The sequence below is a fragment of the Onychostoma macrolepis genome, chromosome 15, assembly GCF_012432095.1.
Source record: "Onychostoma macrolepis isolate SWU-2019 chromosome 15, ASM1243209v1, whole genome shotgun sequence".
In the NCBI taxonomy this organism is placed as follows: domain Eukaryota; kingdom Metazoa; phylum Chordata; class Actinopteri; order Cypriniformes; family Cyprinidae; genus Onychostoma; species Onychostoma macrolepis.
In genome coordinates, this window is record NC_081169.1 from 29,196,289 (window position 1) to 29,216,288 (window position 20,000).

At 30.8% G+C, this 20,000-nt stretch overlaps 2 protein-coding genes across 5 annotated transcripts in view; one reads left to right on the forward strand and one right to left on the reverse strand.

Annotated features, from left to right (window-relative positions):
• The window catches only part of LOC131520566 (protein IWS1 homolog), a 16,440-nt gene extending 5,366 nt beyond the window's left edge, over positions 1-11,074 (forward strand). The window contains exons 7-17 of one of the 3 annotated variants that reach the window (XM_058744899.1): positions 1-11; positions 126-276; positions 1,135-1,217; positions 1,312-1,441; positions 2,321-2,438; positions 2,515-2,626; positions 2,736-2,792; positions 4,316-4,372; positions 5,437-5,548; positions 5,743-5,893; positions 9,368-9,506. The exon at positions 1-11 is cut by the window's left edge and continues 99 nt beyond it. In XM_058744899.1, coding sequence (XP_058600882.1) covers positions 1-11; positions 126-276; positions 1,135-1,217; positions 1,312-1,441; positions 2,321-2,438; positions 2,515-2,626; positions 2,736-2,792; positions 4,316-4,372; positions 5,437-5,548; positions 5,743-5,868 — 957 coding nt within the window. In that variant the 3' untranslated portion in view covers positions 5,869-5,893; positions 9,368-9,506. Of the gene's footprint in view, positions 12-125; positions 277-1,134; positions 1,218-1,311; positions 1,442-2,320; positions 2,439-2,514; positions 2,627-2,735; positions 2,793-4,315; positions 4,373-5,436; positions 5,549-5,742; positions 5,894-9,367 lie in introns of all 3 variants that reach the window. The other 2 variants (XM_058744898.1, XM_058744900.1) reach the window with 2 other exon arrangements.
• Positions 11,075-12,531: 1,457 nt separating this feature from the next.
• LOC131520567 (coagulation factor X) overlaps positions 12,532-20,000 on the reverse strand; it is a 10,816-nt gene continuing 3,347 nt past the window's right edge. Inside the window, exons 4-9 of one of the 2 annotated variants that reach the window (XM_058744901.1) lie at positions 19,634-19,658; positions 19,397-19,510; positions 19,154-19,288; positions 17,305-17,591; positions 15,949-16,063; positions 12,532-13,235 (exon numbers count right to left, since the gene is read on the reverse strand). In XM_058744901.1, the coding sequence (XP_058600884.1) occupies positions 12,649-13,235; positions 15,949-16,063; positions 17,305-17,591; positions 19,154-19,288; positions 19,397-19,510; positions 19,634-19,658 (1,263 nt within the window). In that variant the 3' untranslated portion in view covers positions 12,532-12,648. The remainder of the gene's footprint in view (positions 13,236-15,948; positions 16,064-17,304; positions 17,592-19,153; positions 19,289-19,396; positions 19,511-19,633; positions 19,659-20,000) is intronic. The other variant, XM_058744902.1, reaches the window with a different exon arrangement.

The following is a 20,000-nucleotide window of genomic DNA, read 5'->3' on the forward strand; positions in this document are numbered from 1 at the left end:
GGAGGAAAAGAGTAATACTATACTCACAGCAAACAGGACGTCAATTCACAGACTCCTGCTGCTATAAAGCTCTGTTTCTTTTCACATGCACATGATAATCGTTTGTGTGTGTGTGTGTGTTTCAGCATGTCCTTCATGTCAGACTTTGAGATCATGCTGGCTCGTAAGAAAGCTCAGAGCGGCAAACGCAGACGCAATCGAGACGGAGGGACGTTCATCAGTGACGCCGATGATGTTGTGAGCGCCATGATCACCAAAATGACAGAAGCTGCAGAGGTGTGTGTGTGTGAGAGAGTCTGGGTTATATATAGCTGAGCGTCTACAGTGTCTGTGACATGCTGCTGATTTACGTGGAGTTTGGTTACACTACCGTTCAAAAGTTTAGTGGCAGAAATGAATGCTTTTATTAATCAAGGATGCATTAAACTGATCAGAAGTGACAGTAAAGACATTTATAATGTTACAATAGATCTCTGTTTCAAATAAATGCTGTTCTTTTGAACTTTCTATCATCTGTGAATCCTGAAAAATAAAATTAATCTCAATTTCCACAAAAATGTTGGGCAGCACAACTGTTTTCAACATTGATAATAATCAGAAATGTTTCTTAAGCAGCAAATCAGCATATTAGAATGATTTCTGAAGATCATGTGACACTGAAGACTGGAGTAATGATGCTGAAAATACAGCTGCGCATCACAGAAATAAATTACATTTTAACATACATTCACATAGAAAACAGCTGTTTTAAGTTGTAAAAATATTTCACTGTTTTTACTGTATTTTTGATCAAATTAATGCAGCCTTGATGAGCAGAAGTATAATTTCTGTGATGTGGAAAATGCAGTAAATTTAATTTAACCCTTTAAAATGGAGTCCAGAAAAATTTAAATGGATCATATTGCAATATGGACTAGTGTCGGTGAATATTAAACCGCAAAAAGAAACCGGGATTTAGGGAGAAACGGGCCCTTAAAGTTTAATTTTTGTTAATATTTTAATAAATTGAGTTGTATACGTTGACATACATGATTAAATTAGACATGCTTCCTACTACAATTTTAATTTAACCAGCAGAAAAAATGGAATCCACTTCTTTCAAAAACATTTAAAATTGATGTGTGTGTGTTTCAGGAGGACCGGACTCTGAACAGTCAGAAGAAACCGGCTCTGAAGAAGCTCATGCTGCTGCCCACAGTGGTGATGCATTTAAAGAAGTGAGTGTTTCCTCTTCCTGTGTTCACCTCGCTGTAGCTCCAGGACGAAAGCAAACTGAATTTAGAGTGGTTTAAATGTGTGTGTGCACTGCAGGCAGGATCTGAAGGAGACGTTCATAGACAGCGGTGTGATGATGGCCATAAAGGAATGGATCAGTCCTCTCCCGGATAAGAGTCTCCCAGCGCTCAAGATACGAGAGGAGCTGCTCAAGATCCTGCAGGAAGTGAGTCTGCAGCTTTTTAAAAAAATGTTTTTATTATTGCATTCTATGATTGTCTATTGAGGTAGAGCTATATTGTAATCTTTTTCTTCTACTTGTACTTTTATTATTTTTCCAGTATTATTATTATTATTATTATTTTTTTTTAATCTACATTATTTTTATTCTATGGTTTATAATAATAATATTATTATTATTTTATTTTTTAGGGGCTATATTTTTTTAACTTTATTTATTGTATATTTAAAAAAATAATAATTACATGATTTTTATTACATTCTGTGTTTGTGTATTAAGCTTGGGGATGTAGTTTTATTTTTATGACTTTGAATGGTTTATTATTATTTAGATTTGTATTTTTTATGTATGTTTTTTTATATATTTTTTATTATTATTATTATTATTATTGAGCAAGGGGATGTAGTTTTAGTTATTTACTATTTTAAATAGTTTATTATTTAGATTACTTTTTATGTTATTACATTCCGTGATTGTGTATTACATTTTGATTATTATTTTGTTACTAATTATTATTATTATTATTGCTTTATTAGTAGTATTATAATTACTAATATTGTTTTATTATTTATTTTATTTTTCATATTTATGTGAGATGTGTATACATTTTGTTTGTTTTTTGTTTTGTTTTTTTATAATTTTTTTTTTTTTTTTACTTTTGTTTAATATTGTTTTTTTTATTTAAATGGGTTTTTTATATTTTTATTACATTCTGTGTTTGTCAGGGGATTATGCTTAGTTATGAGAGAGACTTTTATTTTATACTTATGTATTTATTATTATTATTATTTTTTTTTTTCTATTCTGATGATGATGATGATGATTAGTGTTGTTTAATTTTTAAACTGGTTTGTTTGTCCTCAGCTGCCCAGCGTGAGTCAGGAAACACTGAAGCTCAGCGGAATCGGCCGAGCCGTCATGTACCTCTACAAACACCCGAAAGAGTCTCGACCGAACAAAGACCTCGCGCTCAAACTCATCAGTACGAACACTTCTGCTTTACCATATCTGGATCTGTGTGAGTGTGTTCCTGCAGTGATGTGTGTGTGTGTGTGCAGACGAGTGGTCACGGCCCATCTTCGGTTTATCGTCCAACTACAAGGGAATGACGAGAGAAGAGAGAGAGCAGAGAGACCTGGACCAGCAGGTCGCCCCGCGCAGACGCCTCAGGTAACACACACACACACACACACACACACACACACACTCTCCGCCTGTCAATCATCTGTCATTCCTCACTGTCATTCTGTCCCTCCTTCCTCTTCCTGTGGCGTGTAAGTGAGCCTCAGACGTCTGAGAGACGCGACGAGCCAGACGTCTTTGCCCCGGCGCTCAGGTTCTGTGTGTGTGTGTGTGTGTGTTTGAGCATGAACCTTCTGGACCGTCTCAAGATCAGTAATGTTTCTAACACTGATGTGTGTGTGAAAGATAGAAACAATCGTTCTATTCTTTTCTTTTCTGTTTTATTGTTCTATTTAATCAGATTCTATTAGATCAGGGCCTGTATTCACAAAACATTTGATCTCACCACTAAGAGTTTATATTCTGAGGCAGATTGCCGGAAACAGCTATTTTAGGATAGTTTGTGGTTTGGTCGTAGTGACTTCACTGCTCCTAACGTTTCACAGGTTTAGGAGCTAGTTTTAGCACTAAAACACTGTGTAAAATGCTTTTTGAACAAAAATGTAGGAGTCCTAAATTTAGGATTGACGCCCATTATTTTTAAGATTTTCTCCTAAATTGGTGAGTTATGAGCTACTTTTAGCCTGTAGATGTTTTGTGAATACGGCCCAGGTGATCTTGGTTCGTTAGAATCAGGGCTGCGTGATTAATTGAAAAACCAAAATTGTGATTGAGTAGTAAATAATAAAAAATTTATTGTGTTTGAAAAAGAAAATAATACTTATTATTATTATTATTATTATTATTATTATTATATCCATAAATATATGTATTAAAACAAATAAAACAACAATAATAATTTATTATTAAATAGATTTTTTCTGTGAAGTTGCAATGATGTTTTTATTCTAATATTTTTATTTAATAATAATAATAATTCTTATAGCAACAACAATAATAGTTTAATAATGTTATTAATTTAGTTTGAATTTTTTAATAGATATTATAATCATACATATTGTAATTATATATTTTAGTGTAAATAAAATAATAGTAGTAATCTATCTTTAATACCAGATTTTGTTTGTGAAATTATGATAATATTTGAATATTTATTTATAATCATTTATCTTAATTTTATTTTTCTTAAATACTAGATTTTTCCTATGAAATGGTATATCTTTTGTTTAATTTCTATATAATAATAATAATAAACTATATATAATTTTTTCACAGTACAACAAAATATATTATTATTATTTAATTGTTTAAACCTACAAATAAGCGCAGCAAACTTAGAGCTTTTTTGTTTGTTTTTAAAAGTTCACATTTTAAGTCAATTAAATTTTTATCAGAAATTGCTGTTACATTTTTTTTTTTTTTTTTCAAATTGTGCAGCTGGATCAGATTCTGTTACATTATTCAGTCTCAGTAGTGGAGAATGTGGTGTCTTGACCTTTGAGCTTTAACCCCAAACTCACCCTCTCCATCACCCCATTTTCATTCATTCTCATCTCAAGTTTGTTAAACACTAAAAGTCTGTGAGTCTCTGCATTCCCTGTGTGTGTGTGTGTGTGTGCTGAGGTTTTGCATTCATGTGTATGTGATCAAACCCAAACGCACACTAATTCAAACCTGGCCGATGTGGATCAGATGAGCAAAGCTGAACAGACTCGTGACTCGGACGCTGAGAGCATGCGTGTGATTGGCTCATTCTCAGTCTGCTTGCTCCCACAGCTCAGGAGGACAGACTCCTCGCAGAGATCTGGAGAAGGTGCTCACCGGAGAGGAGAAGTGAGTCTCTCTTAACACCACACCACTCATTTCTATTTCATGTAGTATTGTAGTGAAGTTTTATAGTGAATCACACGTAACCTGTCAAGAACATCTCAATCATATTTCACTCCAGAGCCTCATGACATGTATGCAGAAATAGATAATAAAGCCTGTTTTAATGTTTTTTTTTTTTTTTTTTTTATTGACTAAATACCCTACAATTTAACTGATTTGTTATATAAATGTGCTTAATGTTATGAAAATTGCAGAAGTTAATTTAAATATATTTTATTTTACATATTTACATATGTAGTATATAATTTGTCATTAATTATAATTTAATATTTTATTATAATAATTTATTTATTGTAATTTAAAATGTATTATAGAAATGTGTAATTCATTATTCAATATTTTTATTAATGCTAATTGATGAAAGTGATTATTAATTATTATTATTAATTAATAATTATAGATAAAAATATTATGTAATTTTGTAATTAATTATTTTGTATTAGTGCTGTTTAACATGATTATAATTTAATATTTTTTATAATAAAACATACTTATATATTATATAATACATTTTAAATTATAATATGAATGTATTTTATAAACATTTTTGTTAATCCTAATGAATGGAAATGATGATAATTTAATATTTTAATATATTTAAATTTATTTTGAATTATTATAAAACATTGTAATTGTATAATTAAAAAATTATAATAATTTATAAATTATTTTCTTTAAATATTCTATAATATATTAATATTTTATAGTGATATTTTATTATTTATTACAATTAAATGTTTATTATATTATAGCTTAAAGATGCATTATATAATTTGTGTAATTCCTTATAATATTTTTATGAATGCTAATTCTTAATGAAAATGATCACGTAATATTTTATTATTTTAAGAAAGTCTATTATAATTTAAAAATGCATTATATAAATTGTGTAATTCATTATAATTTCCTTTTTTAAATTTTTTTTATTTATTGTAATGTAAACCGTGACATGCACACACAGGCTGTTTAGTTTGGATTATATGATTTAATATCTCTCTGTTTATCAGGGCGTTGCGGCCGGGTGACCCGGGTTTCTGTGCTCGAGCTCGTGTGCCCATGCCGTCCAATAAGGATTACGTGGTTCGGCCCAAATGGAACGTGGATATGGATTCAAACAGAGTGAGTGGGCGGGGCTTGTGTGTGGGCAGGGCTTAACTCTAGAAGAATGATTGACAAGCGTCTCATGCTCAACTAAAGAGTGGGAGGAGTCTGCACAGGAAGCATGAGGCAGGATAGAGAAACAACCATGCTTAGGTTTATCTCCTCTGAAGCTGATTGGTGGAGGAGTTTGTTTACTGTTGTGTGATTGGTAGAGGAGCTTTAGGAAGGGCATCGGCCTGCTGGAGAAACACAAGCGGCGTTTTGCGGAGCAGAGGAAGCAGCGGCGGCCGCAGGGAGCTGTGAAAATCAGCATTGAGGGAAACCGAATGCCGCTGTAGTTACACGCTCCTGCCTGAGGGGGCAGTAAGTGTCTGCATGAGCGTTCACAAACCCCAACTAACACCAGTTAAAGTGGGTTTGGATGATTTCACCACAAATACAGAGCAGAGTAACTGTTCGTGGTGTGTGTATGAGAGCATTTGAGTTTCTGTGACGGTCACATGACCGGTCCACTAAACTCCAGCGCCTCAGGCCTGTGTTCTTGACATGTTCGTGCTGAATATATATATATATATATATATATATATATATATATATATATATATATATATATATATATATATATAACCGCTACTGAGACAAACCTATGATAAAATACAAATGCAAACATGCTCAAGAACATGACATATAATAACTGCCCGGTTTGCACTCACAAGAACTGGCTTGGGTTTGATTGTAGTAGCACTTTTTTTTTTTTCATTTGTATTTATTAAATTTTTTTTAATTGGCTTGTTTGGTTTGTAGTTTCTATTTTTTTTCCAAATGCACATTTTCACTTGACTCTTTTAGTTTTTTTGTTTGTCTTTTAGTATTTAATTTTTATAAAATTTGTTGCTTATACAGGGTTCCCGCGGGTCCTTAAGTCTTAAAAGGTCTTAAATTTACTTGATCAAATTTAAGGTCATAAAAAGTCTTAAATTGTCTTAATTATGATTTTAAGAGGTCTTAAATTTGGGTACAGACCAGAATCGCGACACAGCTTAATGTGACGATTAAACTTCAAAAGGCTGTAAATAAAATATGAGCGCAGCACGTTTCAAAGTCCGGTGCTGCGCTGCGTTGTGTTCCGCTGTTACCGGGGAAACCGTTCCAAAGCGCCTCCTGCTGGCAGAGAATGAATCTGCATGTTCACTAGCGCTGTTGTTGTGAGCTCCGGAGGCTGTAGTTTCAGAACTGGATTTCTAGGACCCTATAGTTTTTTTTTTTTTTTTTTAATTATTTAATTTATTTTTTGCATGTATGTGTTGTGTCAGGTCTTCCAGCCAGTCCTATCAAACCAAGATTCATTTTTAATGAGCCAAAAAGAATGTAAGAGAGAATGAAGAACGTCACACCTCTCTCTATTTTAATTCTATTCTTTAAAAAAAAAAATAACACTAGCTTTTCTAATCTTTTTTTGTATTCTGTTTTCTTTTTATTTATTATACAATTAACAAAAGCAAAAAAGGCCTCTAACACTATTCTTTGTCTATTCTATGCTTTCTTTTTGTTTATTATATAATTAAAAAATCTCTTGCTACGTGTACTGCGTTAGGCTAAATGAGACTTGTTATAGCGCTTGCATATTCAATTCTGTATATTATTATTTTTAAGGAATTATGTAGTTATTTAATTGTATACACTTAATTATTGTCCTAACCAACTCCTAACTCTAAACATACCTGTTGGTAACGCTCTTGAAATATTTAACCTAATTTATTTCAATATTCAATATATTCTGGTTTAAAATTCAGTTTTCTTGGAAAGAAGACTTGTGTCTGTGCGAGACTTCAGTTCATTAGCCGCAGCGCTTCACGTCTGATGTGCTGTTTGTTTGCATCTGTTTGTTTGAATCAGGTCTCCTCTGTTGGAATAGATGATGCTGTCCCAAAAAATAGGGTCCTATGCGGTCCTAGAACTCAGCCTCCAGTACTGCAGGAACATTGGGTTGTTTTTGTTCAGACCAATGCAAAAATCGACCCATGTTTTCACCCTGCAAACACGCAGAGCTGTAAATGTGAACTGGTGGATCGATAAGGAGATAATTCATTATAAAAATCTAAACACTAAAATGTTTGTATGTTATTTAATTAATATGTGACCCTGGACCACAAAACCAGTCTTAAGTGTCAATTTTTACAAAATTGAGATTTCTACATCATAATAAATAAATAAATAAATGAGCTTTCCATTGATGTATGGTTTGTTATGATAGCACAATATTTGTCTGAGATGCAACTATTTGAAAATCTGGAATCTGAGGCTGCAAAAAAATCTAAATATTGAGAAAATCACCTTTAAAGTTGTTCAAATGAAGTTCTTAGCAATGCATATTACTAATCAAAAATTAAGTTTTGATACACTTACAGTAGGAAATTTACAAAATATCTTCATGGAACATGATCTTTACTTAATATCCTAATGATTTTTGGCATAAAAGAAAAATCAATAATTTTGACCCATACAGTGTATTGTTGGCTATTGCTGCAAATATACCCCAGCGACTTAAGACTGGTTTTGTGCTCCAGGATCACATATAATAATTTATTGATAATTGTTTAAATCAATATAATTAATACTTTTGACTCATCCATTTTCTTAAAAATGGTTTAAAGGCTGAAATGTGAAGTGTATAATTTTATAAAACTTTTTGTTTCGTGAAAACTTCTATCTGAACTGTAAATCATGCTTTTTACATTCATTTTACAGTTTACCGTAGACATTGCCCTACCCCGCTCATATGGTATTAATTTGATTTGTGCAGGTCTTAAAGCCTTAAATTTGAGCTTAATAATCCTGCAGCAACCCTGTTATAGTAGTTTTTTTTTCTTCTTGTTTTAAATATAAAAAGTACAATTTAACTGGCTTGAATTTGATTGTAGTAGTAGTCTTTTTATTTTATTTTTTTGCTTATATTAATTTAATTTTTTCTTCATTGGCTTGTTTTTGGTTTGTAGTTTACATTTTTTTTTTTTTTCCAAATTCACATTTTGACTTTATTTATTTATTTTTTGTTTAGTATTAAATTTTTATAAAATTTGTTGCTTGAAGTATTTTCTTTTTTTAAATAAATATAAAAAGTGCAATTTAACTGCCTTGTATTTGATTGTTGTAGTAGCTTCCCCCTTTTTAATGCATTTTTTTAAAATTAGATTTTGCTTGTTTTATGAAATTTATTTTTAATTTGCTTTAGTTTCCTTTTTTGTCTTTTAAGTAAATATCTAAAATTGCCTATTTTTTTATTTATAGTAGTATCCTTTTTAAAAGAAGTGTTTTCAGTTGATTTGTTCTAACGTTTAGTAGTTTTCCTTGTTTTGGGTTTATAGTAAAGTTTTTGTAAGTGCATATTTTTATTTGACTTGATTTTGCTTTTAGTAGTTTCCTGTATTTTTCTTAAATTTTATTATTTTTTTATTTGCTGCTTGTTTATAGTAGTTTTCAGTTTTTTTTTAAATATAATATATATATATATATTTTAAATGCCTTGTTTTTGGTTGTTTTAATAATATTAGTAGAGTTTTCCCTTTTTTAAAAGCATTTTTATAATTGACTTGATTTTGCATTCAGTAGTTTCTTCTTTAATTTTTCCGTACTTTTTTTTTTTTTTTTTTTTTTTTGTCGTATGCTCCATTAAATAAAAATAAACTTTTTTCAGTTGAGATTTTTTTTTTTTTTGTTACTAGAAGTTAATGAATTTTAATTTTTAAAATTTTTTTAACTAGATTTATAATTCTATTTGTCTTGTGCTTGAATGTTTTTCAGTGTTCTGACTCTCTCTCTGCTTGCTCTCTCGCTCAGGCTCCGCTGAAGAAGGGTTTGTCGCGAGTAGATAAACAGATGCGGCGTTTCGCGGACATCAAGCGCTTGACGAAGACGGGGCACGCGGTGAAGATCAGCGTGGAGGGGAACCGCATGCCGCTCTGACCTCCGCCTCCTGTGTTTCTGTCAGATTCAGTCTTTGATTCTCCAGCGGTTCTGCAGTCAGATTCCCATAATGCCGTGCGTCTGTGCTGTAGCTGCGTGAGTTTAGCGGAGCCGCGTTTGCTATGTGTTCAGAGCCCAGAGAACTACTCTGGGAATGTTTTGCTCTTTGGTTCCGATGTATCTTTCATAATAAAGAGTTTCCATGTCCGACATTTTACTCATGTTCTCCTGACCTTTTGCTTTTTATTTCATTATTTTGTTATGTTTGCATATATCGTTTTAAAACAAATGGTTTAGTTTATGGATTTTAAAACTGTAATGTAATTTAATTCTGTAATAACTATTAATAATAATGATCAGTGGCTCATAAAGACCCTCTTACTCAAAACATCAGTCACCAATGATATTAGACAAAATCTTAGAAATATCACGTGAGAAATTTAGAATATTGAACATTTTCCAAATTATAATATTACGTTTCCAACCTAAAAAAATCTTGACTGGTACTGTAGGAAATTCACCAAATATGTTTTGTACAGTGTGAACACATATGAAAGAAATTGTATCAATAAATAAAATTACATACATGAATATATGCTGTATATATTTTCAAAGATATGAAAAATATATATTTTTAAAGTGTATATATACACACACACACACACACACACACACATATATATATATATATATATATATACACTCTTTAAATGCCAAACGAAATGTACTCGAAAAAAATTATACATCTCCAAACAAAAAATAAATATCGAGTCGCTAAAAAATGTATTTTGAGATATTTAAATTTAGATATACTTCCTCTATATTTTTTAATGGTCACAAAACATATATTTAAATACAGCTATATAAATACAAGTACCTAAAATATATTAAAATATTTTTTAAAATGTAAATTAGTGATATTTATTGACAATTTTTGTATGTTTTGAAATATAATTGAAATATAAAAATATTTTTTTGGCATACAGGTTTCTAGGAAATGCATTGCTTTGCTTGGAAGTCAGATTATAATCTTTCAATAACGTGGATATCGGACATTAACAAGTGGAAAAATAGGACTTGTTAACTGAAAAAATAAGCATAAGATAGCATGAAAAATTGTTTTATTATATGAAATCACTTCCTTAGTCACGTACAGAACAGATGCATGTTTCATCACTTTTTTTTTCAGAGTTATTTGATCTATTGCTTGATGCTTTGTAAGAAAAATAAAACATTAAAAAAGATGCACAAATAATTAACAAGCAAAACATTGATAACGCTTCACAAAAAGCTTCCGGTACTTCACATTAATTAACATGGGAAAAAATATTTTAAAATCTTAGTTCATTTCAACATTTACTGCTACATTATTAAAATAAAAGGTTTTATCTGTTAATATTATTTAATGGATCTGAGCTGATATAGACTGACAAATATTAAATACTGTAACAAATATCTTGCTTATTGTTAGTTACTGCATTTACTTTAATTAATGGGTTGTTATTGTAGTGTTGTGCACTGTTTGTTTGTTTGTTTTTTGCAGTGTAAGTTTTATGATGTTAATAAAGAGAAAAGATCCTGCTTCATTTCAGACACGCAGATGTCTCTCCCATATGGAAAGAAATATTTTTTTTTTGTCTGGCCAAAATATGTTGTAAACAGTGAAGATAAATTAAATATATTTTTAAAATTTGAAATAAATTTAGATTCAACTTTCATGCCAAAATATATTTAATTGTATTTCAGGGGGAAAAAAATACATTTCCGATCTTATAGTAGTCTACCTTCAATAATTTTTACATTTTTAAAAAGATGTTATTTTTTATATAATGTATATGTTTACAGATTTTATACAATGATTTGATAATGTTTCATTTTTTTTAGATATATTGTATTTTTTGGAACATTGTAAACTGTAGTATATGTTCGCACACGTTATAGATGATATACATCTTTTCTTCAAACGTAAGTTATTTTAATGTATTTTTTAAACTGAAATACATGTAAAGGCAAAGTAATTTGAATTATATGGAGGGCAAAATATTTTTTAATGCTTTCAGAAAATTTTGAATGATTTTTTTTTTAAAGAATTTATATATAAATATATTTATATACGTAAATATATTTTGAAAAAAATATTTTTTGGCCATTTTTGAAACATGTTGAAAAATATTTTTGAGTTTTTTCCCATTTGTTACATTTACTGTAAATCATAATGGCATATGGAGGGCAAATATATTTTTTTACTGCTTTTAAAAACATACAATTGTATTTTTGAAATATCATAAATGACCAAAAAATATGTTGGTAGAAAATATATTTACATAAATATATTTTAAACATAGTACAGCAAAAATTGTGACCCTGGAGCACAGAAGCAGTCATAAGCAGCACAGGTATATTTGTAGCAATAGCCAACAATACATTGTATGTGTCAAAATTAAACATTTTTATTTTATGCCAAAAATCATTAGGATATTCCATGGAGATATTTAGTAAATTTCCTACCGTAAATATTTCAAAACTTAATTTTTTATTAGTAATATGCATTGCTAAGATCTTCATTTGAACAACTTTAAAGGTGATTTTCTCAATATTTAGATTTTTTTGCACCCTCAGATTCCAGATTTTCAAATAGTTGTATCTCAGACAAATATTATCCGATCCTAACAAACCATACATCAATGGAAAGATTATTTATCAGCTTTCAGATTATATATTTCAATAAATTGACCCTTATGACTGTTTTTGGGGTCCGGGGTCATATGTTTTTTTTGTTTGTTTGTTTTTAAAAAATTTTTAAATATATTTAAAAAGTATTTTTGAAAATACTATTATTATTATTATTTTATTTATTTTTTTGCTGTAAAGGTGCTTAATATTTTAGATTTTTTTTTTATTGGTTATGTTCACTGTAAATATAATGAAAAATATACATGCTTTAAAAATAAATGTAAAAAAATTGCCCAAAAATGTATTGGTAGAAAATATTAATGTAAATATATATATATATATATATATATATATATATATATATATATATATATATATATATATATATATATATAAAATTTGTTGTATATTTTTATTTATAGTTAAAAATATTTTTCAAAACTCTGTTTTGCCGTATGGGTTATGTTTTAATCCCAGCAGTGCTATGGAGCTTCAGTAGTGGATTGGCTCCGGCTGCGTCCCGATTCCTCTTTCATCATCTCCTGGTGTATCCAGGGTAAGTAGTTTCCCAGTCTGGTGTAAACGCCGTATTTGCCCTCGGCGGCGCATCTCTCGCCCCAGCTCACCACGCCGGCCAGGAACCAGGTGCCCCTGTAGTTGACTACGAAGGGGCCGCCGCTGTCCCCGGTGCAGGCGTCCATCTCCTCCAGCAGGTATCCGGCGCAGAACATGTTGTCGGTGATGACGTTCTCGGTGGAGTTGATGCAGCTCATCTGATCGATCACCGGCAGCAGCACCTTCCTCAGGAACCGAGACGAGCGCCGCAGGAAGCCCGTGGATCCCCATCCCGACACCAGGCCCTGCTCCCCGGGCCTCAGCAGACGAGCGGCCAGACCGGCGTCCGGCAGACACACGGGGACGGAGAAGGGCCCCAGAGCCACGGGACGGGACAGATAGAGCAGGGCGATGTCGCTGTCGAAGGTGTAGTCGTGGAAGTGAGGGTGGAGGACGATCTTCTGCACCGAGACCTTCTGCTCGTCTTTGTCGGGACGCATCTTATCGAAGTCGCCTGCAGGAGCGTTACAAAATTAAAGCAAATAAATGACATTTTGATGCCAATTTTATGATGCTTGTATCATATCAGGGTTGTTATTGTTATCTAAAATTAAAACTAGTGCTGGGCAACGATTAATCGCATCCAAAATAAACGTTTTTGTTTACATAATATGTGTGTGTGTACTGTGTATATTTATTACATATATATAAATAGATACACATGCATGTATATATTTAAGAAAATATGTTATGTTTATATATTAAATGTATATTATATATTAAAACTATTTAAAAAAAAGATTTTCATTACTTAAAATAAACATTAACTGAACACTGCTTTTATTTTAATTGCGTAGCTAAGATTTTTCATTTTTGTTCAGTTTAAGTTGAAGTACTAAAATAACTTAATAAAAAAACAGTTTACAGTAACGTAGTACTCAGGGGTGGCACGGTACACAGATGTCACGGTTCGGTACGTACCTCGGTTCGGGGGTCACGGTTAGATACAATTTCGGTACAACAGGGAAAAAAAATAAATCTACTATGCTCAGTTTCTTTTCATTTATTTTGAACAGACAGTTGTGCAAATTACAATTTTTTCCATCTAGATGTGAAAATACTAAATATTATTACATGTTATATATATATAGAATCTGTTTTGTTTTCATTGTGAGTGTACACAAATAAAAGCAGACCTTTATACAGTGATTATTAATAAGATAATAAGTGTTTACAGTTGATTCTGCTGGTATAAGGAAACAGTTGAAGTGATCGCGCGCACACACACACTCACACACACACACACACACACACACACACACACACACACATCAGTTCCAGCATTGCTAACTTGACAGCGCAGTTGGTACTTTATCAAAATAAAATACAGTGAACCAAACAGCACCGCTGGAACGCGACTGAAGTACAAAGCCTATCATTTACATAATAAATAATAGTTTAGCATTCAGATACATTACATCGCAAATATGGAAATATTATGGAATATTTGGATTTGTGCCGAATGAGAGAGATAGGATACACAGTTGAGTGCGCAAGCCTTTAAAGTATACTCCTTTGTCAGTCTATGTGAGAGATGTGTTCAGAATCAGCACATGGTCACTGTCTGGGGGCTTTGTTTTCAAGTGCGCAACTCTGCATTTGCTGTTCTTCTGCTGGCGGTTATCAAACAGCGCTGCATTACTGCGGGCGCCTCCTTCTGGATTGGGGGTGAATTGCCTGTATTCGTCGTAAGGCTTCATGCACCGAACCGAGACGCCCGTACCGTGACGGTTCGGTACCGTGCCACCCCTAGTAGTACTACACAATACTATATATTTAAAAAAACAAAACACATGACATCAAAATCACTCAAATTAAAATGAAAACTAAAAATAAAAAATACAATTTATAAAAATAATATAATTTTTGTCTAGTATATAATATAATATATAATATGAACATAAAAATACTACTAATAATAGCATATCAATGATACTAAAATAACACACACACACACACACACACACACACATACATATATATATATATATATATATATATATATATATATATATATATATATATATATATTAATAACATTAAGATATTTTTCCTGACAATTAAGCATGTTCTAACAAATTTTTATTATTGTAATGAAAACAAAGACATAATTCTCATTACTGTAATACATAAATAATAATCTTGGACAATGATTTTAAATCAGAAAAAATAAATACAAAAAATACATGCTAATGCATAATGTATAAATTTGTATACAAATAAAAAAGTTGTAATACTAAATATTACAAGTAGTGGTGCTTTTGAACATACAAAGTCAATTTAAAACAAAATATATAAATAAACAAACAAATAAATAAACAAACAAACTACACATTATAATATGCATTTCTTGTACTTAATTTATTCTTATAAGTAAAAATAAACACTGTGTCCAGGATGATATTGATGTATTAATAGTTATTGCATTTACATTAACAGTTATTATAAATGTGATTTTGTATATTTATATATAAAAATTATATCATAATATTTTGCCCACATATGTTAATATTATATATATTATATATATATGTATATGAAGAGTTCATTTGCAAAAACAGATAACTCCGTTTTTAACCATTTTCATAAATCATGTTTTTTCATTGTGCATTCCAATTAATCTCAATTAAATTGCAGTTGCCTTAGTTTGATTTGGTTAAAAAATACAGTAAAACTAACACAATAAAAACATGATAACATAATAAAAACATGATTTTTGAAAATTAAAGAGTTATCTGTTTTGCAAATAAACTCTTCATATATATATATATATATATATATGATAAATAAATATGACATTTTTATTTCTATATATAAATTAATATACAAAATCAAAATGCTCTTAGAAATATACACTCACATATATAATAAATATATGCTATATATGGAAAATACAGCTGATATACTGCTAAAAATTTATATTTTAATTCACATTATTTTATTATTAATTTAGTTAATATTTCAAATAAATATTGTTCTTTTTAAACTTTCTATTCATCAAAAAATAAATAAATAAAATTATTAATTACAAAAATCTATATATACATGACTATCTATATACAGTATAAATATTAATCTTGCATCTGATAGATACTTTAGTGTGATATTCACAGTCATAACGGCTGTGCTGTAACACAAGCTCATATGAAGCATCTAGAGTCACTCACCGATGGTCACGTGATCCGGTGTTTGCTGGAGACAGTGAGCTGCCGTCACGACCCAGCGCTGACTGATCAGAGAGCCGCCGCAGAACCCGTACTCATCCTCACGACGAAGCAGAACCTGCAGATCATACTGAACGCTTCAGTGCTGGCAAGGTTAGTTTGGACATGTAATAGGTTACTGGTTACCCTTTATTAAAGTAATGTAACTGATAACATTTGATTACTTTTCTAAATTTCTAATGTTTTCAACTATTAATCGCACGTGTCCTATCCTCTTAAAACACTGGTGTCTCATATTTTAGAGCAGTCACTGCAATTTATGAAAGAAATCAATTAAATCTGTATGTGGGTGTGTGAAAAAAAAATTTTTTTTCAGTGACTGTAACTGATTACAATTACATTTATCTAAGGTGTTCTTGTTACACGTTACATGTACTTACTATTATAATAACACTAAATTATGCATAATTACATGCAAGTAACACTAAGCCAAACCCAAACCATATAGTAAATACATGTAGTTAATTAATATTACTTTTGGGGTGGAGTATCCCTTTAAATGTATAATTACACTGTAACAATGACACCTTAAAATAAAATGTAACCTTATTTTGTAATTAAATTACGTAATTTAGTTACATGTAAATAGTTACTCCCCAACACTGGTGATGACTGTCCCGCATGAAAAATACAAGTAATTTATAGTAAATACTATAGTGTTTTTGAACCTTACTATAGTAAAGTGTATTATACTGTATATACTGTACTAAAGTTTAATCGCGATTAACTGCATCCAAAATAAAGGTTTTTGTTTACATAATATATGTGTGTGTACTGTGTATAATTATCATGCATGTATAAATACACACAGATGCATGTATATATTTTGAAAATATTTACATGTATATATTTATATTCATATAATTTATATTATATAAAAATATATTTAATATATAAACAACATATTTTTCTTAAATATATACATGCATGTGTGTGTATTTATATATACATAATAAATATACACAGTATACACATATATTATGTAAACAAAAACCTTTATTTTGGATGCGATTAATTGCAATTAATCGTTTGACAGCACTAATATATATATTATAGTATTTACAACACAGCATACTGTAGTATTAACTGTAGTGAACTGATAAGCTGTAATAAATACTGTAGTATACTTGAGTTTTTACTATAGTAAACTGTAGTGTATTGTAGTATAATATACCTGATAGTTGTAGAGAACTTAGTACAGTATTGGGTAAAGTTATTTGTTTATATTAATTCAAGTACTTTACTATAGTATGGTTCAAAAACGCTATAGCATTTCCTGAATGATCAGAGAAAGCTGACCTGCCACGGACTCCCGCCCTGACTCTGCAGCTGACCGCCAACGATGCGTGCGTCCTCATTCACGCCGCTGATGTCACTTCCTGTGTCAGACCGCTCGTCCGGTGACACAGGTGAGGTTTGGTTTGATGTGTGAGTCGAGTTGTCCAGTGAACTGTTTTTATGTAATGAGTGGGAGGAGTTTGTGGTGCTGTGGGTGTGGTTTGCATAATCAGGGTCCGTGAGGCTTATATCATCCAGTGAGCGAGACATGATCCCTCCAATCCACTGCTTCCCACAGGGATACTGCACTAACACACACATCCATGTATTAAGGGTTTACATTTAGGAAAATAACCATAGGGCAATTATCATGAAAAAAAAAATGCATAGTATTTGGAAAATATATGATTATTATTATGAATAGGTTATTACACTCTTAAAAATAAAGGTGCTTCACGATGCCATTGAAGAACCTTTTTGTCTAAATGGTTCCATAAAGAACTTTTAACATCTGAAGAACCTTTCTGTTTCTTTCTTCAGATTATAAAAAGGTAAGAAAGAGATGTTCTTTAAAGAAGCTTTGACTGAATGCTTCTTCTGTGGCATCGCTGTGAAGACGCTTTTAAGCACCTTTATATTTACAAGTGTAGAGTTTACTAAAAAAAAAAAAAAAAATAGCATGAAAATAAATGTATTAAATCAAATCAAATAAAAACAATTAAATTAAAATTTGAAGTACTAAAATAAATAAAAATAAATAACAGAACTTAATAAAACTATATAAGACACACACACACACACAGATATTTATATATGATCAAATTTGTCTTTAATGTAATGAAATATAGTAATGCATATATTATTTTTGAGAATAATGACTACTTAAGAAAGTGGTGATGTAAATTTGTGGGGAAATGTTATATTACTATATTACTATATATATGACAATCATGCTAATGGTCCTAAAAAGGCTTTATTTTCTAATGCACAAATAATTAATTTCATAATAAATTTAAAGTCTTACATAAATGATAAGGTTACAAATAAATAAATAAATAAATTAGTGCTGTAAAACGATTAATCGCATCCAAAATAAAAGTTTATGTTTACATTGTATGTGTGCTGTGTATTTTTATTATGTATATATAAACGCACACACATACAGTATATATTTTGAAAATATTTACATGCTTATACATTTATATATTCATATTCTTATATTGTATATGTGACCCTGGAGCACAAAAGCAGTCATAAGCAGCACAGGTATATTTGTAGAAATAGCCAAAATTATATTGTATGAATCAAAATGATCGATTTTTCTTTTATGCCAAAAATCATTAGGATATTAAGTAAAGATCATGTTCCATTAAGATATTTTGTAAATTTCCTACCGTAAATATATCAAAACTTCATTTTTGATTAGTAATATGCATTGCTAAGAACTTCATTTGAACAACTTTAAAGATGATTTTCTCAGTATTTTGATTTTTTTGCTCCCTCAGATTCCAGATATTATCCGATCCTAACAAACCATACATCAATGGAAAGCTTATTTATTCAGATGGTGTATACATCTCAATTTCAAAAATTGAACCTTATGTTTTGTGGTCCAGGGTCACATATTATATATAAATATATTTAATATATAAACATAACATATTTTTCTTCATGTGTTTGTATTTATATATACATAATAAATATACACAGCACACACACATATTATGTAAACAAAAACTTTTATTTTGAATGCGATTAATCACAATTAATCATTTGACAGCACTAAAATAAATAATAATAATAATAATAAATTCTAATTGTTTAAGAATTTGAGTTCGGCAACATTGGCTGCACAGGGTTGTGTTTGTACCTGATGGATTGCAGCTCCGTCCGTCTTCATCCAGCTGATAACCGTCTGCGCAGCTGCACACAACACCTGCCGCCTGCTCTGACTGACTGCAGTAATGCAGACACCCTCCGTTCTTATATTTACAGTCAAGCACCTCTGAAACACATGATTACAAAAATAAATACACAGACAACTTAATGTTTGTCCAAAAGACTCATCTAGTCATAGTTGTATATATAGTGCAGTGTGAGGTTTGCAATGCACCTGTCTGGCAGTTTGTCCCGCTGTACTGCGGAGGACAGAGACACTCGAGAACGCCGCGGCCCTCGCTGCAGATTCCTCCATTCAGACACGGGTTCAAGCGACACAGATTCAGATCTACACATGACAAACACACATTTAACTCCATCTTAATCTGTCAGGATGAGGTGTCAGAGTTTATCCAGAAACTATTTCAGCAGAGTGGCTTGAACTGAAATGGTTAATAAAGAAAAGTCTTACTCTGATATTTGTACCAGAACTCCATCTAAAAGAACACAGGGATACGAAAGTCAGACAACAAGGATGTGATTGTATTCTTAAAAATAAAAGTTCCATTTAGAACTACAGAGGTTTCTAAAAAAGAATCTTTAAGAGACACAACTTTTTATTCTCTAATCTCTCTCCATGTTCTGCTGCTTTAAAGCAGTGATTCTCAATCACGAGTCTGGGGTTTGAAAATGATTTAAGCCTTTAATGCCCAGCATATGAAATACTAGTCAGAAAAAAAAAAATAAATAAATGAAAAAGTTAATTGAACTTTTAGACAATATATATATATATATATATATATATATATATATATAAAATTGCATAAATGTTTTTTGCT